This window comes from Macaca nemestrina, chromosome 10, assembly GCF_043159975.1.
Source record: "Macaca nemestrina isolate mMacNem1 chromosome 10, mMacNem.hap1, whole genome shotgun sequence".
Classification (NCBI taxonomy): domain Eukaryota; kingdom Metazoa; phylum Chordata; class Mammalia; order Primates; family Cercopithecidae; genus Macaca; species Macaca nemestrina.
The window spans coordinates 48,216,371-48,239,992 of NC_092134.1; the positions used below are offsets into that span (position 1 = coordinate 48,216,371).

The window sequence follows — 23,622 nt, forward strand, 5'->3', positions numbered from 1 at the left end:
ACTGTTACTACATAATAGTTGTTCAGATGGAACTGATACCAGCTCAGCAAGGAACAAAGTAGTGATTTTATCATGAAATACTATATTTTGGTCATAGATACTGATATAAATATTACATACAATATTTCAGGTATGGGGAACGATTCTAGGGAATATGGATCAAGAGAGGTTAAATTTTTACATTAGGAATACTTTGAAGCTATGTTCATCACCTTTATATAAAAAGTTTCCTAATGATTTAGTATTTGGAATTCTTTTGAATGTAGACATTTAGTTTGCTTGGATATTTAAGACTATAACAATATCTTGAAATTTGTAATTTATGTAATCAGTATCCAGATTGGAGTTAGTGTTTTATTTTAAACATTTTCTTCATGTTACTTACTTATTAAAGGACAATCGTCAGAACTGCATAACAGAGCAGTGCATGGATTGGCCTCAAGTTCTAAATGCAGACTTATAAGAGTTTATGATGAACATATTAGAAAGTGCCAGAACAAGTTGATGAATGTTGGAAATGAAGTATCAGAATACTGTGAGATCTCAACATTAGTTTTTCCAGCTGGGCGCCTCCTAATCAAGGGTAGAACCAATATTTCATTTGGTGAAAACTTCCTGGTGAATATTCCACCACTTAAGAAGCTCTATTAATCATGAGTGAATGAGAGAAATTCCCAAAGGAGATTTCAAACTGAGTCTATGGATTAAGTTTTAAAAAGAGATTTCTTAGTACATCAGCATTGTCCCTGTTATCACTGGCTAGACATGAAAGTAAGAAGCCAATTGGGAAAATTTATAACTAATACTTTTGTTGGTATCATGGGGTTATGCAAAGTTCATTGGAACAGACTGCTTAAAGTTTGAGTTGATCCTTTGATTAATAAATCCATATTTTATAGATTTCCAGATTTAAAACCCTTTAGATAAATGAATTTCTCAAATTAAGTATAGGTCAACTGATGTAAATGAAATTTGACAGCCTACATTCTAAAGGGGGAATTACTCTAGTCCAGAAAAGTTCATTTAAATATAGAAATTATAATAGCCAAATAATTTTCATATCTATAATATAAATGCTATGTATTTTCTTATTATTACTTATTACATATTTTCTTTAAAACTCTAAAGTACATAAAATTAGCAAAAGCAGTAAAATGTGAATATTTATCTTTACAAATTCGTAATAAAATGTCAATTTATTTTCCCACAAGTCAATAAAATAAATGTTCATGCTGAATGCAAACAAAATGATAAAAAATACATTGAAAGATTATTTGAGTAATTGCCTATGGGTAAAAAAAAAAAAAAAAAAAAGAAAGATTATTTGAGACATTAATTTTGTTTCTGGTTGTTGAAACTGACAATGTGGCAGCTGTTTGGATGGAAAGTGACACCAGATCAGCAAGATAATTCATGTCATTTTTGCTGAACAACTAACAAAAAAATCATGGCCTTAAAAGGACTTGCTCTGAATAATGGGAAAAGCTAATATTCTTTATTTGTCATCTAGGCTTTGCCCATATAGTTACTAGGAAAAAAAAAATCCACCTAAAAACAACCCATCAGATGTTTTCATTATAAATAGTATTACCTGCCAAGCAGTGCCTTTTAGATGTAATTAAATTCTTGTTTTTGTATGAGAAATTTCACTTTAAGATCTAGCTCCTGAAAATGAGGATCCCAAACTTGGGGATTAGGAGTACTTTAAACCCAGTGTAAAAGAAGTATAGCCCCAGAACTTGAGCCACTACAGGTAAGTGGAAATATCGATTGTTTCTATTCCAGATGAGGGGATCCTACACCTAGCACACCAAAGGTCTAGAAACACATTTAGGTGGCCTTTCACTCACACACACACACACACACACACTTGAATAATTGAAGTTTCTGATACCCTTATGATTTGACATCAACAGTTGATATTTCCTGTAGTAATATGTCCTAGAGTTCAGTTTCTCAGGAAACCTGGGGAATGTGATAAATACTATAGTACTTTAGAAGTCTGAGTACTGTAGTTTCACAATTTCTGATACCGACAATTACTGTGAATTAGCAATAACACCAATTGTCAATTTATCAGGAATAACATTTCTAATCACTAATGTAAAATTAAATTAATTCAATAGAAAAACTTGGCAGAGGGGGGCAGAAACATGCAATTTTTCAAGCCTTTACACATTATAATGTAATTAAATACTGTAATGTATTTGTTCAACAAATATTTTTGGGTGTCTGTTACATATAAGGGACTGTGCTGGTACTGTGCAACCAGAAGCAAAAACAATAAACAAAATTTTTTCCATTAAGGATATAACATTTCAGATGGCTGTTTTAGATTATATCTTTTTAAAAATTAATGGATATAAATAAAACTTCTCAATTTAACAAATCTCAGTGAAATGCTACAACACAAACCTGAAATGGACAAACTAAGTGCAATCTACACAATTCAGTACTGCAGATCAAGCTGTTAAACTCTGCATAAATGAATACACGTCCTTTAAAAAAATAAAGGAAATCTACACCTCTGCACCCTCCAGAATTTGTTTCCAAGATATAAATGGTAATTCTGTCACCAACTATGTTTCCTTCCATTCTCTTTTAGATTGCAATTCTGTTCTTGTATTCAACAAAAATTAAGGAAACTGGTCTGAACATTTATATTCAAGGTGCCGCAAATGTCTCCAGATTGAGAATTGACCATACGCATCCAAAGGGCACGTGGTGAAGACTAAAGTATTATTAGTAAGGAAAAGTGATTGATATCCTTTCCCCAATAAATGAAAAAAGATATTTATCTCTGAGTAAACAGAATGCCAACTTGCTAAAGCAAAAAGGCAAGAGGGAAGCCATAAGCTTATTATAAATCAGATAAGAGGCAAGAAAAGCCATCCAGACATTCGGGAGGACAGGGATTTTGTGCCCTAAAGACAGCCTGTGAGAGAGTAAGTTAAAAGATCTTATCTATAAGAGAATGAGAGGGGAAGAGTATGTTCTCAATACATGAGACCAACTAACATATTTTTAATTGCTTCCCTGAAATCACACCTGAATGAGTAAAATATTTGAAATTTCCCTAAAATAACCCATGCCTTTAGGCAGTGACCAATTTTCTCTGGTAGAAATAAGAAGTGCCTGGGATATAAGAAGTGCCAGAAATATATCCAGAAAAAAAAATGTAAACTGCCATTTTTATAACTACAGAATCCCCAGTACCCAGAGATTATTTCAGAACATAAAATTCTTCTTGCTTTGTCTTTCAGAAGCAAAACTCTTAAAAAGCAAAGGAGAGACATGAGAAAAGAATAGCATATGTTTAGTATGAATGGGAAAACAATATATATTCCAAGTTAGAAATATTTCTTATGCTATTAATATTAAAAGTATAGAAATAGTCTATTTATACATTAACTTTAATATTAATAGGAAATATTAATATTGATTTTTAAAACTATGGGTAAATACAATAATGGAAATAATATCAAGGGCATAAACCCTATAAAAATCATTTTAAGAAAAAACAGATCCGGCCGGGCGCGGTGGCTCAAGCCTGTAATCCCAGCACTTTGGGAGGCCGAGACGGGCGGATCACGAGGTCAGGAGATCGAGACCATCCTGGCTAACACGGTGAAACCCCGTCTCTACTAAAAAATACAAAAATCTAGCCGGGCGAGGTGGCGGGCGCCTGTAGTCCCAGCTGCTCGGGAGGCTGAGGCAGGAGAATGGCGCAAACCCGGGAGGTGGAGCTTGCAGTGAGCTGAGATCTGGCCACTGCAGTCCAGCCTGGGCAACAGAGCAAGACTCCGTCTCAAAAAAAAAAAAAAAAAAGAAAAAACAGATCCAAACCTAAGAAGACGTAGCCTAGCTATTCAGGAGATGATAAACTATACGAGATTGAATAATGTCCTATCCGAGGATATAATAAAATGAACAATATTTAATCTTTCCATCTCTGGAAAACTTTATACTTTAGATGTTTTTAGAAATCTTTTGTAGATATTTTGGCATTTTTTAGAAAACTGTGCATGCAAACACGTTGTATCTAACGTACGCTAATTAATCTCTGCACCTCAATTTTTATATATTAACAAAATGAAAGAATTGAGTGTGTGTGTATATATACCTATATATGTGTGTGTGTGTGTCTAATACCATATACATATATATGGTACATATGTCCCCTTCCAGCTCTATTCTGGAAGAATCTGTACAATAATTTGGGGCTATTTCCACTACTGTATTTTAGTCCTCTATAATACCTGGACTTTAATAAATTTGGTCACTCGTTTCCTAATCTCTTATCAGTTTGCTGATGAAAAAAGTCTTCCCAAAATGCTTATTTCTGGTAGAAATACAAAATGTCTGGGACAATGCCTGAAATATATTCAGAACTAAACGTGTAATCTACCATTTTTATAACCACACATATACTCAAATTTTCTCTATTGCTCACAAAAACAATAGCTAATATTTTCTTAGTGTGCCAGGTGAGAGGCACTCTATAAAATGCTTTCATGTGGTAGCGTATTTAGCCTTCACACAGACTGTTAGTGTTGGCTGATATTCTTGTTCTTTACCCTTTCTAGCCTCTTGTGCAGCAGGTTTGGTGATATGACTTAGTTACATGAATGGAACTAGTCAACAGAATGGAATATGAGTGAAGTGATGACTGCCACCTCTGAAAGCAGAGCGGTTATATGTCAGTTGTACCTTCCCTATGGTCCCTTTCCCTCTCTCCTACCACAATCCACTAGCTTACAAAAGCCAAGTGACAGTGAAGTCACATGAAACAGGTCTACAAAATGGAAGCAGCCTGAGTTTCTGACTCTGCCTACGTTATACAGGCTGAACCCACATCAAATGTAATACAAATAAGAAATAATCTAGTATTGAACCACACAGATTTCTGGGTTATTTTTTATGAAGCCTAACCCATATTACCCTATGAGATAAGTACTATTCAAATCATAAGGTATCTAGGATTTTGTAAACACCTCTCTAAAATGAGAATGACAATTACAGAACCCAAATTATAGGGCTGCTGTGAAATGAAGTAACATATAGAGAGAGTACTTGGTCTATTCTCTGACCACTATAAGTACTTGATTTCTCATCTCCTTCCAATGGTATTTCCCAGTATACCCATTTTACATCTGAATAGACTAGCTTCAAACAGAGCCTAACTACACATCTGACCTTCCTTACTTTTCTTGGATATTCCTCCACCAGAATTACTTTTATTATTTATGATTTTAAATCTTAGCAAACTTTTGAGGTTTAACTAAAAGTGTGCCCCTTTAGCCAAGGCCATTTCTCCTTGTCACACTAAACTGAGATGATTTTTCTAAACTTCTAAAGCCTATGTGTTGCCTACAATAATCATTTGACACTAGTGTTTTATTAGATATAAAAACTCTAAGAGTTATGAGTATAGATTTTGCAGCCAGATTGCACGGGTTAGATTTCCTGGCTCCTCTACTTGATAGCTATGTAACCTTAGTCAAGTTATTTAGCCTTTATGGGACTCAGTTTCCTCAACTATAAAATGGGATGCTGTGTTACATACATAATTGATTAGGCATATTGTGTAGATTAAATGAGAACAGTGTTGAGCAGAGAGTGAATGCTGTATTAATGGTTTTGATCATTATTATTTTTCATGGTTATCAATTCTGTGCCTACATTTTACCTCCCTAACATGATTAGAAAAATGTCTTGAAATTACGGGTTATATTAAATTTTCTTAATAATGTCCAACATGTTGGGACACTGTATACAGGAGGAGTTCGCTAAATACTTGGTAATTGAATAAGAACCCATATATAATCTGGTTAACATGGTAATGGGAAATAGTAAATTTTTGTTTTCTTACCACATTCTAAGAATTGTTCTAAATAAATTATGTGTATTATAACATTCAGTTCTCATAACCACCCCATGAGATTATCATCCTCATTTTACTACTGGGGATTCAGAGATACAAAAAAGTTAAGTTAGAGCTGGGCGTGGTGGCACACACCTGTTGTCCCAGCTACTCGGGAGGCTTTGGTAAAGGAAATGCTTAAGCCCAGGAGTTCAAGGCCAGCCTGGGCAACACAGAAAGACCACATATCTAAAAAAAGAAAATTAAGTTACTTGTCCAGGATCACATAGTATGGGGTAGGGGTAGAATATTCTTGTTTTAAAATGGTGGTTTTCAAACTTTAGTATATATCAGAATCATCAAAAGGGCTTGTTAAAGTACAGATTACTGAACACCCTTCCTAGGTTTCTGATTCAGTAGGTTTGGATGGTGTCAAAAATTCTGCATTTCTGCCAGGTTTACAGGTGATGATGAATGATGCTGGTCAAGAGACACACCTTTGAGAACCACTGTACTAGGTCATACACTTTCATCTGTGCTGCACAGCTTAACGTACACTTGGAAAAGACATTTCTAAACTGGAGGTTGACAAATTTTTTTCTAAAACATGTGGAAACATGCAAGATTTCCTTAAATGACATTGCACTATTAGAAATTTTTTGGAAACTTAGTTCTAAAGAAAAAAAAAAGAAAAATTGACTTTCTGGGTCAAGATAATAACTCTTCTAAGATATACAGGTTACTAATATGCAGTAAATTACACAGGTGTTTGAGTTAGTGTAAAAATGCTTCTATCTTCTTAACCAAATACCAAGTAACAAATCCAGGAGACAAATTAATTTGCATATGTCCACTGTAAAATTTTGACACTAAAAAGAGTGTCAGAAGTTTGTAGTAGCTTCAGACAAGAGTGGGAAGACAGACTATTCCCCAAACTCTAATAGCTTGTTCTACAGGTACATTAAGTCAAATATGGGAATTTTAAACATAACCAGACATTTAATTCTTCTGTAATATACCTCATACTCCTCTGAAATTGTCAGATTCAGGGTCTTCTTGGACATGGTCACAGCTTGCAGAGAAACCAAATCAGGGCAAAGAGTCAACAGCTTCTGCCCTAGGATAAGGTGATACAGGATTTTTTTTTTCTTTTTAGTCTATGTTTTGTTCATAAATGCATTTTAACTGCCTGAACAAGTTGACAAGTTTTCCTGATTTGCACTTAAACTCTAATGGTCCTAATATATATTTTGCTACCTAATATGTATTTTGGTAAATGTGTGCCTTCTATACTAAGCATGTTTGTATTGGCAAACTCATTTTCCTAAATTGTAGACTTGTTTCTGCTTGGCTTGTCCCGCCTTGATGTACCAGTGAAATGACAGTATAAATATGTCAAATGTACAATAAATAATGTGAAACCATCTCACAAATGAATGTTCTGAGCATAAGAAAAGACACAAGTGTAAGCCAGAATGATCACCAATTCCACAGTGGAAAATTTCACAGTGGACATATGCAAAATCTTTCAGTATTCTGGGAGGTAATTCACTTAAACTTGGCAAATCAGTAATGTTCTGTTGATGTGTAAGAAAAAGCCATCTAAGTTCAGGGGAAAGAACCAGTAGAAACTGAAGGCAGAAGTATAGGAACTGACATAGGAAATTAGTTCCCACAGGCAAAGTTAAAAGGATACATAGAAGACTGGGCGCAGTGGCTCACATCTGTAATCTCAGCACTTTGGGAGGCTGAGGTGGGAGGATTTCTTGAGCCCAGGAGTTCAAGACCAGCCTGTCTCTATATGAGACATCTGGAAAAATATTCAGAAAGTTGTCATCATAGTAGTAGGGCTACATTAGCATTAGTCCAAAGATTTCTTTGGACCATTCTAACAGAACTTAAAAGCAAGCCTAGAAAGTATTTCATTAGTGCTGCTGTGCTTAGCCGCTGCACACCAAACACAAAATAGAGGCTATTTAAAGTAATGCAATGAAATTAAGCATTGGGAATATAAAATTCAAAATGTCCAGAATGCAACCAATACTGACCAGGCATGCAACGAAGCAGAGAAATATGATCTAGAATCAGCGGAAAAAAAAAAAATCAATACAAGTAGACCTTCAAATGATAGAGATGATGGAAAGAACAGATAAGGAAGTTAAATTAATACAGCTATTATTAATATTTTCCATATGTTCAAGAAGGTTCCAGAAAACATTAGCATGATTAGAAGAGAAATTACAAATGTTAAAGAAATACATAAATTTATATAGATGAAAAATATTTCTGCAATCAGAAATGAAAAATAGATGAGATTGAAAGCAGAGTAGATAAATAGAAAATATCAGAGAATTTGAAGACAAAGCAATAGAAACTATTTAGAGTTAGTGAAGCATGAAAAGGGAAAAATAATAACAATAAGTAAAAGAAAACAACAACAGAAACTCCTGGGATAATCCAAATGGTCTGATATTATTGAAACTGGAGTCCTACTAGAGCAGAATAGGTAGTGAAAAGGAGAACAAAAAAATCTGAAAACAACAGCCATAAATTTTCCAAATTTTATGAACATGGCAGATCCAAGAGGTTTGATAAATCCCAAATAAACTAAATGCAACCACACCAAAACATATTATAGTCAAATTGCTGAAAACCAGTGATCAAGAGAAAATCTTAAAATCATTCTTGGAGAAAGACAAGAATGTCAGTAGACATTTCTCACCAGAAACAGTGAAAGCCATAAAAGAGTGGAGAGATGTTTTTAAAATACTGGGGGAGGGAACTTATTGCAAAAAAGCATGAGGTATTTTTAAGGTGATAAAAGTGTCCAGTTTTCCACAAAATATTCATATTCATAAGCAAAAATGATAAAAATTATGATATGTAAGTTAACACAAAATAGCTAATTTTTGAAAAAAGCTGGTGGTTGATTTGGGGGAAATGGTGTTGGTATATTATTAGGGCTGTAAATGAGAGAACTTTTTTTCTATGAACATGTATTAAAACTTATAAAATATTTTTCTTGGTTTGCATTTAGGTATTGCCATATTCCAAAGAGAAGCAAGAATTTAAACATGCTTATAACACAAACTTTTAACAGACACCATCCTTCTCTTTTAGGAAAATAAAACAAAACCAAATTACTCTCAAAAAGGAAACACTTTAAATAGGAAGCTATGCAATTAGATGATTGGCAAAAAAGCAATTAACAACAAATATATTTTCTATAAATGCAAAACCCAAGTTAATATCACACTAAACTTGTCACCTAATGATTGGTTTACATTACAATTTTAATTTCAATTTTGTATTAGTTCACACATGTGCAAGAAAATTATTTTAGAATAAAAACATTTTTTAAACTACTTTTACAAAACTTTTTTGGTTTAAAATAACTTTTAATTTTTCAATTAACTTTTCCTAAGCAATTGTTATTCACAGGACAATTTTTATCAAACTTTTTTCTGCAATTATAATAAAGGGTACTCATAGGGTGCAACAATGCTTCTTTACCTCCAGTTTGTTTCTTGAAGAAGTGGGTTTCCAGTGAGAGACAATTCACGGAGAGAATAGCAAGCATCGAACCATTTTATGACACTCTTAAGATCTACAGAAAATAAAATCATTTTGAAAGGTATCGCAGATTTAGAACAAATATCATAAATCTATGACCACTGTATTTACTGGTTAGCTATTAAAGAAAAGCAGTATTTTTATTTCTTCTGCAGAATACTATACGCTTTTTAAAGAAGACTGTATTGAGTTAAGAACACAGACTATTGTCAGAATGTATGTTTCTACCATGTAACAGCTGTGTGAACTTCTGTAAATCTGCTTTACAATTCAGGTTCACATCTGTCTTATAGGGTGAGGATTAAATGAAATGATGTGTATAAAGGACTTAGAATAGTTTGTGCCAGATTTTAAGCACAAAATCTGAAGAAGTGAAATCTAAAGTAATACGGTAAGCATTAAAATTGAATATATAACTAAATAGAATTGCATGGACCTTTTTACCTTTAAAAAAGTTAATATAGGGCCGGGCGCAGTGCCTCACACCTGTAATCCCAGCACTTTAGGAGGCCAAGGTGGGCGGATCACCTGAGGTCAGGAGTTCAAGACCAGCCTGACCAACAAGGAGAAATCCTGTCTCTGCTAAAAATACAAAATTAACTGGGCATGGTGGCGCATGCCTGTAATCCCAGCTACTTGGGAAGCTGAGGCAGGAGAATCACTTGAACCCAGGAGGCAGAGGTTGCAGTGAGCTGAGATCACACTATTGCACTCCAGCCAGGGCAACAAGAGCGAAACTGTCTCAAAAAAAAAAAAAAAGAAAAGAAAACTAAAATCACCTGTTCTAAAATAGAACTAAACTAAACCCAGCAGGAACAAAATTATTCAAAAATTATTCATAATTAATTTGACTTCCTGCAAGAATAAAACAACATCCTTTAAAGGAAGACAACAACACCCTGACTTACTGAACTACCTACAATGTTCGATGTAGAATTGTCTACAATGTTCAACATATAGTTAAAATTTACTAGACATCCAAAGAAATACGAAAACATAAGCCATAGTTATGAGAAAAACAATCAATGGAAACATATCCCAAAGAAAACCAAGTGTAAAACAATTTTTGCACAAAGATGGCAAAGTAACTTAACTATGAAAAAAAAAAGCTTGTTCAACCAGTGTGGCTGGAACAATTCGATATCCATATAAAAAATGAACTCAACCTCTACTTCACACCATACATAAAAATTAATTTGAGAGGGATCATAGGCCTAACAGTAAAAACTGAAAGTACAAAAGCTTCTAGAATAAAGCACAGAAAATTATCTTCTCAATCTGGGAGGGAAAAATTTATTACAAAGGACACACAAAAATAACGAAAAAATTAAAAATATCTACTCATCTAAATACACCATTTAGAAAATTGATAGATAAAACAAAGGCTAGAAAAAAAATTTATAAGACAATGATGCCCAGAATATGTAAACATTTTTATAGATCATTAAGAAAAATAAAAATAGCCAAATTTTAAAATGGTGAAACACTTGAATAGACACAACAAAAGAGGGTGCAAAAATCACCAATAAACACTTGTAAAGAGGTTCAACATCCTTATTCATCAGGTCAACGCAAACTAAAACCACAATGAGATAACATAGTAAATTATTAAACACTCTCTAGAATGGAGCAATAGTAACTCTCATTTCTGGTGGGGTTGTAAAATGTTCCAACTACTTTGGAAAATAGTACGTCATTTCCTTTTAGAGTTACACCTACTCTATTATCCAACAATTACACTTTTACACATTTACCTAAGAGAACAGAAAACTTAAGCCTGCAAAAATATTTGTACAAGAACCATAGGAACTTTGTATTCATAACCCCCAAACCACAAACAATCAAAGTATGTTCAACAGGGGAATGGATAAACAAATTAATATATTCATGCATCCCTTACACTTCAGAAACATAAATTAATAAATATATAAAGTGGTAGAATGACAGATGCTAATATCACACAAAGAAAGTTGTAGAAAAAAGGAATGTACTGTTAGATCCAATTAATATAAAGACAAAATTAATATGTGGTGATAAATTCAGTCTGTGGCTGCCTCTAGGAGTGGACTGACTGGGACTGGGAATGAGGAAATTTTGAGGAAAGGAAGGAGTGAGTAAATTCAAGTCATGATTCTTTAATAAATTTTTAATGGGTGACTACTCTATACCTGTTAGAAAGGTATACAGTTTGCTCATCTTCATTAGGATATTCATTTCAAAAGCAAAAGATTTATGACTTTTAAATAAAAGCATAATTGTGACTTTGGCTAGGCCTACCAAAAAGATGTGAAAGTAATATGACTGTAAAAGTGGAAAGAAAATTTCAAGTGAATTATTTCGGCATGCTTTATTTTACAGGTTTATTATATGTAAATGTCATTAACTCACGCATTTAAAACAACCCCTTATCATATTTGAAACAGAAAGTCAAAAGTCTATTATTTAAAGTATACATATTATGCTAAACTTACCAGAAAGACAATTGTGGCTGACATCTAGCTTTTCCAATGAAACAAAATGAAAAAGTGGTACAATTTTGGTCAAACTGAAAACAAAAACATAAACTTCATCAAAATTCTAAATTGGAAAGTCCTTAATGTTACCATTGTAACTATATAACAATACATTTATATAATACAATTATATAATTATACACATTTTATACAATTTTATATATACAATTATAATTGTACAATACAATTATAGCACTTGCTAACCGTGCGTTTTACAAATGCAGTAATTATAGACTTCTAAGTATTTATGATGGAAGATTTCTATTCATTTTTTAAAAGAAATCATGAAATTACTAATTTCAAACACAAAATCATGGATTTTGATGTGTATTTGCTATTTAAATAAGTGTGTTTTTTCCTAATTATTTTGTTTTGTATTCATATAAGGCCCAATTTACAAATAATTTACATTTTTTATTTATTTTTCTGCCTGTCTGAAACATACAACCTAAACCTTTAAGGTACAAATGAAAAATCACTTTTCAACAGGAGAAATTGCTACTTTTCAACAGGAGAACTAACTAGACTATTTTTATTTTAAAAAAATCTTTCTTTACTAATTGAAAGTATTATAGTACTGTAAGCAAAATTAAACTGGGCTTACTTTTAAATTGGAAATATATTCAATATATAAATAAATGAGTGTAAGAACAGAATAATATAAAATGTTTTACCTCAATAGAATTAACTTAAACTTGGAGAAATACATTGATATTTAAAATTAATACTCATTAATTATGCATATTATAATCTAGTAATAATCAATTTTCCTCCTACATTTAAAGGTTTTTATTGTTTTCTAAGTTATAATTGTTATCAAAAACCCATATTCAAACAAAAATTGTGATATTCAAAATACCCACGTCATAGGAAACAAAAGATATAAAGGGCAAATTAACTTCAGTTTGATTTGCATTTCCAACTAGGACAAGTCTACAGTTACTCTGTAACATAATATCACATTACCTGTAGCTATTTGGAAATTAAATTAAGCCAGTTCATCTGAATCTTTAAGCAAGATAAAAACTCCTTCATAAAATATATATATTTGCCACAATTAGAAAAGTCTTCTGAATTAATCCCCACTATAAAATACTGGAATTCCATAACTGTTCAAAATATGCTTTGGCTCAAGGTCTATCTCTGGTACCAAATAAGTAAGTGTGCATTAATTTTCACTTTTATTGCTTTAGTGTTTTTTATACTCTCCCTCCAGTTGTCCTGGAAGGGTCCTTTACCTCTTTATTTCTACAAACTCACTGCCATAGAAAACACCACCACCAACAACAACAACTACAAAATCCCTTATTTTTATATTCTCAGGTCAGAAGCTCACAGAGTAAACCTGTGAGTGGAAGCTTCCTGGGGTTTGGCAGAAGATTAACCCTTGTACTGACCATCACTCTTCTCTTACACTATCCCTTTCTGCATTAGCAACAAGAAAGAAGATATACTACTGATGAAAAAGTAGATTATATAATGAGGCTGGGAGAACATCTCTCTACATGTTGCCAATCCTAAATACAATATTAGCATTCATATTAAACATAAAAGATCCTACTTCTTAAAAGCAATTTACAGGAAAAAAAAATCCAAGGTAATAAAAGTGAGAAAATATTGGCCATTACATACACTGAATTATTTGTATATATACCCCATAACAGTGAAATTTACTGAAATCTCACATGGATATTGAAGTAAAGAAAAGGAAAAAAAGTCTAGGGAAAGGAAGGGAAGCGGGGCGGGGGTGGGAAGAGATGCAGGGATAGAGGAAATTCAGGCTTTACCCAGACACAATTAGTGAGTTTAAGTCTCAATTTTCTGACATTTCCTATTCAAGCAGGTTCTGCATAATTATTACAAGTAGTTTATATATATATATTTTTCAAGTAAAAATAAAATTTATTAAATGTACTTATTAACAAGAAAATTGTTTTTGTGCTCTATCCCTAATATATTTCTAATACTAGCTCTTCATCCTTCCAGAGAAAGGATTTTGAAATATTAATAGTAATGGCATATTAAACCATTCAGAATACAATTTTTTTTCGTTTTACAGAATATCTCATGTTTTTAGGCAGTAAGTTATATGGTAACACATAGGTTATAAAAATACCTCAAATGAAAATAACCAATAATTTTTTAGAATCAACAATCAATAAATCTTTGCAAAAATCAAAGCAAAGAAAAATACGCTTTGAAAAATTTTTTGTAATATTGAAATTAATCTTTTCAGATAACCATGCTATTAAAATCATGTTTGTTTTCTTCTGATATTTTAATCAGGAAAACTGGCTACTCATTCACCTTTATTCATTAGGATGGTAGAAACTTAATAGTATAATCCTTTTTTGAAAAACCTCTAGAACTTTTCCTTTTACTGACATTCTGTGTATATTGTTTCCAAGAAAATTCAAACCAGAAAGACAAAGGACATTAGTGAAAACCTAAAACCATTTGACCTTGTCACATTAGCCCTGGGCATTAAAAAGATATAAATTTCAAAGACGACAGAAAGCAAAAGATTTATACAATGAACAGCCAATGGGCAATAGTTTCCACTTTCTGCTCCTACTTAACAGTCTCATTGGAAGTAAAAAGGCTTATAAAGCCAGAGAGCCATCCAGTTAGAACTCCACTAAGTCAAACTTAAAACAGTCACATGTCTTAAATGAAAATTTAAAACAGAAATCAGGATGAAACAAGTATTTCAAACAATATGTACTAAGTATCATTCTTTATATGTATTCCATTTGTTGGGGGAAAAAAGCATATGGACACATAATATCTTCTTTGTGATGAAAATATCAAAAATTAAAGGAAAAGTGTATATAATTTAAAATCCATACCAAACACAAATCCAAATATCACATTATAAAATTATTCTCCCTTTCCTCTTGGATCATCATTAAAATCCCATAAAATAGGTAAGGTAGGCATTACCACTTTTACATGTGAAAAGAAACTGAGAGTCAGATAGTGAGAGCAGAGTTGCTCAACATCTACTGACCAAGTTGCACGTTCAATATTCAAACACAGATTTGGTTTTATCAAACTTAATATGGTTTTAAAAAAGTCATTTCACATGTAAGAGCATAAATTAAAATAGATAATTTCTATAGTTAATGAAAATAAACTTGTGAAATATTCTAAGGTTGAAGATTATCTTTACACTATGACATTACAAAATCATTTTAGTATTCTATATGTCCTTTGCTATCAATGACATTTCCCTGGTGCCCTTGGGCCTTCTCCTTTCATCCTCTCAATAATGGTAGAAGGTTACATGTACAAAGAGCTCTGACAGACTCAGAAGAAAAATATTCCAATATCAGTGAAAGTATTATTTAAAATTTCAAAATCACACATATTATATAATAATTTTACTTTTTGGTATAGATGAGTTTAAAAAACTAAGTTCTTTTATGCCAAAATGCTCTGTGGGTGTAAGGACATGTATTACTCATTTTCCTATTCCCCAAAGTAAACACCATCTCAATAGTCAAACGTTATAAGATTATGCAAACAAAATTATAAATAGAAAACATTTGGATTAATCATTCCAATTATCATGCTCAATTCTAAAAATATTTAATTCTCTAGTTTATATAACTCCCATTTTATCAGCTTGATGTGCATGTCATATCATACCGATAGAGCAAAAGTCTATCAGCTAGTAATAAATTTCATTTTTAGAAATAGACTGATCATTTAAATTGCCCAAAGAAATTAAAGGCATTATTTGTCAAAAAAATTCTTGATTTTCTTTGTAATCTCTTTAAATATTTTATGCTCATTAATGTGGCTTGAGATCTACTTTTATAATATAAATATACGTTAGGTATGTCAATTCCTCCGTGACTTACTGTGTATGTCCAAAACATAGCTGAATATTTCATTTTGAAAGTATATTCTGTACCTGGAAAATATTCTGAAAATATCCAAGGAGTTTGTGAATTACCCAAATTACTTACACAGTATTATCTGATGTAGTTGGCTTTGGGAATAAATATCCTTTTAAACTCAAGTCTCAATTTAAAAATTTTAAATTTTAGATTGCATTAAAGTAATTTGAGAAGATTTTTGAATACATTATTTGTTTTCCAATGTCAAAGTTTAATAGGTGGAAGTTAAGTTATTTAGTATATACCTGCCTAAAAGATGAACACTATTGTGGAAGAGATTGAGAGATGATTTTATATGCCTTGGGGGAAAATAGGTATATATGTACAAATTATATTGTACTTATTCACGTGTTTTGTGAGTATTATATAACTTAAATAATTTCTTGTTAAAGATGGTTTCTTTCCCTACTCCTTGTGCCTTTGATGAAGAAATTGATCATATTAGAGTGAATGGATTTCAATGAAATATTAAGCAGAGGAGAAATACACATATTGGGCTCCTGTTTTGGTTTAGCCAGTTATTCTCAGCAAAGATCCAGATGTTTGGTAGTCTCAAATAGATCTTCTGAGGCAGGTACCCATTTCAATTGAATGTTAAGGTATTTTTTTAAGTGCTACTTTATATCCTTAGGGAAATCAAATTTAAATCCATCCTAACAGTTTCAAAAAGACATGCAAGTTGAGAGCAGATTAAAAATTGTCCTTCCAGGACTTAATAAGTACCATTTCAGAGAATGAGACATCCTTCTGAATTGAATTAACTACCTCCTGTATTTTCCAAGGACTATGCTCCTTATAAACATAAACAAATCTGCCCTGAGAGATTTACACAAGTGCATCTTTGAAAATAAATAAAATTAGAAAGATAAATGGACAATTAAAATTCTAGTAAAATTTTAGGGTATGCCAATAATTCATTTTAATTTTTAAAAATTCTATAATGTTATCTTTATAATTTATATACTAATTTATTTTGATGCAATCTCATTGAATTATTAGAGAAACCTAACTTTTATGGTAGTTTATGAACATCACATATTTATTTTAAACATTCACTGAATTTATTTCTTAAGTATGCTTTTACCTGTTTTGAGAGAGAGTAAGATTTTGTAGTAAAGGCAGCCAGTATGAAGAAAATGCTTCCACAGTTGAAATGCTGTTATCATCCAAGTGCAATTCTCTTAGTAAAACAAGATTCTCCAAGGATGGAAGCTATATTTAAATTTGGTTCATTAGTTTATATTAAGCAAAATATTTTACCATTTCGTCCAATTTAAAAATATAAAACCTTCCAAAACTAATAACAAATAGATTCTGATAAACTGCATATCATAAAGTATAACAAGATTTTTAAATAAGAATAAAATTTCTATTAACTGTATAATATTTAATATTCTTGATATAGGTTACTTCATAGTGAGATATAAAAGAATAAAAAAAATTATTCAAAATTGCTTTTAAAATGTGATTGGCATTTCTATTAAAAGAAAAGTGTTGCGTTAATCACAGAAATCAATTAATTCAAAGCAATTACCTCACTCAGATAATTTCCCTGTAACTTCAATATTTGGAGCAATCCACAATTTTCAATGCCCTCAACATCAGTAAGATGATTATGGGAGCAATCTAGGTGTACAATGGTAGGTGTATCACAAAGACCTTTTGTACTAATTAACTGATTGTGGTCCAAAATTAGTTGTTGAAGATTTTTCAAAGATTCTAAACCACCTAGAAGAAAAAAGTTGTAAGATCACCTGTGTCATACAGTCTTCCAGACTCTAGAGGAAAGTTTACATTTTTTTTCTAAAAAATTGCACCTTTGTACTTCTCACTATCATTAATTACAAGTGAGGACTTAGTACAAATTCCTGGTGAAACATATCTTATAAACTGTGTTATTATTTAAACTGGCATTTGAGTGACATATTTTGAATGACATAATTATCTATCAATTGAAAATTGCACACAGTACTAAAAGGCATACACTGGGAATGAGCGCTTTATATTCAAATAAGAATAAAACAAGGGATAGATATAAGGATTTTTTCTTAAAAGAATAGTTTTTACTCAAGCCTGTAATCCCAGCACTTTGGGAGGCCGAGATGGGCAGATCATGAGGTCAGGAGATCGAGACCATCCTGGCTAACATGGTGAAACCCCGTCTCTACTAAAAAATACAAAAAAACTAGCCGGACGCGGTGGCGGGCGCATGTAGTCCCAGCTACTCGGGAGGCTGAGGCAGGAGAATGGCATGAACCCGGGAGGCGGAGCTTGCAGTGAGCTGAGATCCCACCACTGCACTCCAGTCTGGGCGACAGAGCGAGACTCCGTCTCAAAAAAAAAAAAAAAAAGAATAGTTTTTAACTCATTCCAGAGCCTTTGAACTTTGAATCCTTGCTTCAGGTTGCATGTATAACATTAGAATGTCATTTTCCTACCATCTGAATGACCTTAGATTCCCAAATGAAGTATGTACAATCTATCAGAACCAATTAATTAGTAGCATATTCTTTAGGCATTTCAATATTGTCATAAGGGACCTCCTCTTTGACCAGATAAACTTAAAATCAGTATGATACTATCTAAAAAATATTAGATGAGCCTTAGAAACTGTAACTCAGTGGTCATAAGGAAAAAACTGAGAAGGTTGCTTAAATAAGCCATCAAGAGTTAGCATGAGAAAAAGACGCTGAGGAAGTCTGTAAAAGTTTCATGGAAGATATTAAAAATCTAGAAAATGTTCTTTAAATTAGATACTAGACTATGAATTTTTTTCTGTAGGTGTTACTCTGTTAGTTAAAATAAGCAATTCTAGAAACTGGAAGTAAAGTTTTAAGGTCTTCAGTAAACACTGGTAAGCAGAATGTCTTTCGTGAGAACTAAGTATACAGGAGTCCCTGAGGTTACATTTTGGAAAACTGTGCTTCATTCTGATTTTCTTGTCAGACTCCTACAAAATATATTTTTCAATTAAATGTTGACATAAACATGAGTTTTTTTAATCAAAAAAGGTGATTTGATAATAAATTTAAATATGTAATAAAAAATATTATTTATAAAAATTGATATCTGGAATTTATGAAATACATTTATCCTGGGGGAATTTAGAATCTCTAACCCAAGATTTGTTATTTTGATTACATATAAATTCACAAAAAGAAAGGGTGAACTGTCTACTTTTAATGAGATGAAGAGATAAAAGAATCAATATTAACAAAATCTTATAAGAAAACTTAATTCAGCATATATTTAAAAATTCAGATAATGCAATAGGATAATTAGTGTACTATAAAATATTTCATAAAGATATTTCAAGATATATCTTAAATAAATTTCAAAATTACAGTATCTCTAATAGTTTGAGTCAAATAGAGTAACTTAATGTTATAGATGTTATTTCTTAAAAAAAATTTTACACAAAAAAGTAAATTTTCTTATAATAAGAAATAAATCATGTAATATCAAATAAAGCATGAAAATACATAATAGGCTGACAGAAGAAAAGACAAACTGAAATCCAAATTCAGGCTGTATATACTCTTACATTTTAAGTTTTTAATCTATGATTGATGTACTGATATTTTCCTATAATGTAAATTATCAATTATGAATCAGAGAAAATTATTATCTATTAGTATCTGGGAATAAACTGTTCTGCCTTATCAAATATTTGACTGAGTTAAAATAACAGACCAATTCTATATTATAAATTTCAATGGATTAGATATAGTTTGTTACATATTTTAATAAATATGTATTAGCTGTCATGTAATTTAAGGTCTGCTAAAATAGAAAATGTATTTAAATTTTGTAAGCCTTACAATCATATCTGATGAGCATCAATTAATCCACTGAAGCCAACAGCCCAGGCACAATAAAATACCAATGAAAACAGATTACTAGTTGTGTAAAATGAAATGATCTTTATTAAATATTTAAATGTCTCAAGCAATCTGCTTACATAGGCTTAATATTTTTAAAAGCCATATACATTGCTCTTAAATTTTCCAGAACTAATCTGAAATAGAAATTTCTATTAATTCATTTGGAGTGGAGAACATATTTGTGACACTTTTCAAGGGTCATCCAAGAAAAGAAGCAAGAATGAAACATTAGGTCACATGATGAGGAAAGGTGCAGGATTTGGCAAAGAAAGCTGAAAGGAGAAAGCAAATAAAGCAGGAGAACAATTGGGAGAAGAAACGAGGAAAATGCAAACAGAATTCTGCAACGAAGAAAGGTGTAAGAATAAAAATAAAATAGTATACAAGTATGAAATTGTATTATGAAAGGCATTTTTATTCATACAAAATTATAAACAGTCCACAGTATTAGGTATAGTTCACAAAGGAATCAGAAGAGGTCATCGTTTGGACAGTGATGAAACAGTTTACTAGAGGCATTAGTGGCATAAACAGGATGAAAACCACAGTGCAGTGGAAGTGGAGACAATAATTGTAGACTATTTTTAATATTTTTGATAATGGAGAGAAGGTTCTCCGAAGCCTTGAAGATGGCCTACATGTCCCTCCGTGATCTGCCTCTCATAATCTCATTGAACTCATCCTCTACTACTGTCTCTTTTTCTCAGTTCATTCTAACTTGCTGGCCTCCTTGCTTTTCCTCACACATGCCACATGTGCTTCCACCTTAGGGCTGTACATGTTAAAAACAACTAACAGTGTGCCACTTATTAGTCTAAAAGGAATTAAAGAGAATTATATGCTAATATCAAATTTTAAAAGACACAATAATTTTTAATCAGTGTACAAGGAAAGTACAATTAACCTATTCAACATTCTGTTAGAGATTCCATTCTGGTGGAATAACCATGATTTCAAGTCTCAGAATATTAAGAAATATTTTACCTAGCATGTTTCCTTCTATGAATCTACTACATAGTGATACACTGATATAAACAAATATATAGAGATGTTCCTGTCTGTATTATTTAAATGCAAAAAAAAAAAAAAAAGAGACAAGTTAAATGTCCATCAGTAAGGGAACGGTTAAATTATGGAGTGTATCCAAAATGAATATTTATAATCTTTAATACAGAGTAGTACTAAAATGGAAGAATGTCCATGATACATTACTGTATGTAAAACTTAAGTTGCATAACATAGGCTTTTAGCTATTGAGTAAACCTAAATGTAAATATACACATGAACCTTAACTTAAATCTACATATCTCTCATTTTATTGTACAGGACAAGGTCTAGAATGATTCACAAGCAATTGTTAACAATGGTCACTCCTGCAAAATGAGAGAAAGGAGGTAAGCAGAAAGATAAAGTTTCACGATGTATTCTGTACACTTCTCTTTTTCTATATTTTTAAATGATAATTTACTTCTTGTGTAGTTTTTTTTAAAACAGTATATTTGGGAAAAGCATCTGTATTGAAAAGAACTGTTATTTTGTATTTAATTCTGACCACTATCACCACCACCACCAACAGCGGCAAAAAAAAAAAAAAATGGTTATTGAACTGAACTATTCAGAAATTTCAGAAAACCTGATGCTTTCCACCATCACAAGTGTTTGTTATATAGCCAAAGTGGGAGAATGGTCTACATAGAAAGAAAGGCACATCTGTTAGATTTTAAGTTGAAAGATTTAAAGAAAATTCAGCAAAATTATTTTTTAAAGGATTCAGTTTGGTCTCTAAAACACTGGTCTAACTATTGCAGTGAGGAAAGAGGTGTATTTAAGAAAGGCACATTTTTATTACATAATTTAAAAATCAGCCTAATCTTTTTTTTTTTTAAGGAAATTATCCAAAAATATGTGAAACTGAGGTCTGCCAAAAACTATGTGAGTGAGCTTGGAAGTAAATTTTTGATTTTCACTGAGACTTGAGAAGATGACGGTCCTGGTTGACAGCTACAAAATGAAACCTCACAGGATACCCTGAGCCAGAACCACTCAGCTAAGTAAGGCATTCCCAGATTCCTCTCAGAAAATGCTAGGTAATAAATATTTGTTGCTAAGGTTTGGGGTAACTTGCTTCACAGCAATATTTAACTAATACAAAAAGGATTCTCTATTCTGAAGAAAATATAACTCAAGAAAGATGAAATGTTGAAAATATTTTGGGCTACAGAAGAACATTTTAAAAAATTCAATACGACTGGATTTCAAAGATATTAAAACAACAGATGCAGGTAAGCAAACAGGCCAAAGTAACACCATGACAGAGATAATAAATAATTTAGAAACAACATATATGGAACAGAGAGCTAGAAATTGAGTTGTCCACAAACAGGAGATAATCACACTGGGAATTAAGCGTGAAGAAGCAGACGAAGAAGAGACATAGGTTAAATCAACTAAATAATAACATGCATGAGTGAAAGACAAATATAACCAAAATACGGATCATCTATAATTAAAAAATGAAACCAAACCAAAAAGTTTTCAACTATATAAAAATCAAAAATTTCCAGAAATGAATAAATAACTTAATTCATAGTTTGAAAAGAATATTACTTTCCAAAGAAAACTTTAATGAATGTTCAGACAATAAAATGTCTATCGGTTAAGTAACTGTGTAAGGACAAAGAAAATAGTACTTGAGTATCAAGGAAGAAATCAGTTATGAGGAGAGAAAAGTCCAGTTAGCCTCAAGATTTACCACAGCAACACACAATACCATTTATGCAATGAAGCAATGACCATGAAGTACCAAGTGAAAGTATGACCTAAAAATAGAATGCACATCTACATTCTCATTCAGGTATAAAAGCAACTGACAGATACTCTCAAACCTGAAAGAATTCCAAAACTATGGCATCCATTAGACCGTGTTTGGAAAATAAGTTTTATAAAAAGCTAAAGTGAACTACATAATTCAGACAAGCAAGAAGTGAAAGGTTCAGTTGTCATGCTGACCCACTTTCATACAGATCTAATGCTGCTGTTGGACCGAGCTACAGTGAACAGCGCACAGCACAGAGACCCTGCCCTGCCTAAACATTTCACTTGAAACCCAGAGCCTTCTGTAAACCAAACCCCCATAGACCTGTAATATTCACTTGGGTTTCCACCACCTAAGTGTGCTGGCTGCCACTTCCTGAGACCATGGCTGGGGACCTGGGGACCACCCTGCACCCATCACAATCAGCACATGAACTCTGGGCTAGCCTGACTGCAGTACAGTCCTTCGGGACTCATACGCATTATTCAGTGGGCTATCTAGAGGCTTGAGAATGGGTGAACTACTTGCCCCAGTCCAACTCCTTGGCACCTGACTACTATCCCCAGGGTCTGATGTCAGGGCAACCCAACCAGTTAAGACCACCCACCAACACCCACCATGAGCTCAAAGGTAGAGGCCTCACTTTACAAAAAGCAGAAGGCTGACGCCCTGGAGAACAGGCGAGCCTGTTCTCTACATGATGCTGTCTGTATCAGGCTGAGTGATGAGGTTACGCCCTGAAACCATACCAACAAAGAGTTGCAAAACAGATGGTTCTCATGATACTCAACCACACTGTGGGACAGAGAGAGACTACAATGTCATCAGAATTAGAATTCACAAGCCTTGGAATCAGGGTGTGATAGGAAAAGAGAGAATATTCCCACTTATCTAGGAAGAAAAGCCAGTGACTCTCCCTCACCTCTCCATAGAGACCTCAGCTCACTTCAGCAGGAATTCCTCCCAACCACCTTCATTACGGCAGGTGCTTATGTATGTCATAGGTTCATGCTTGTCATATATTCATGAACAAGCCAGGGCCTCCAGCTTTGACCGGCTGTGACCCCCA

The 23,622-nt window shown here is 32.5% G+C and overlaps 1 protein-coding gene across 3 annotated transcripts in view; it reads right to left on the bottom strand.

Annotated features, from left to right (window-relative positions):
• LOC105473267 (leucine rich repeats and IQ motif containing 1) overlaps positions 1–23,622 on the bottom strand; it is a 239,268-nt gene that overhangs the window by 142,886 nt on the left and 72,760 nt on the right. For all 3 annotated transcript variants that reach the window (XM_071071347.1, XM_071071349.1, XM_071071348.1), the window contains exons 11-14: positions 17,389–17,582; positions 16,939–17,066; positions 11,908–11,981; positions 9,377–9,470 (exon numbers count right to left, since the gene is read on the bottom strand). In XM_071071347.1, coding sequence (XP_070927448.1) covers positions 9,377–9,470; positions 11,908–11,981; positions 16,939–17,066; positions 17,389–17,582 — 490 coding nt within the window. The remainder of the gene's footprint in view (positions 1–9,376; positions 9,471–11,907; positions 11,982–16,938; positions 17,067–17,388; positions 17,583–23,622) is intronic.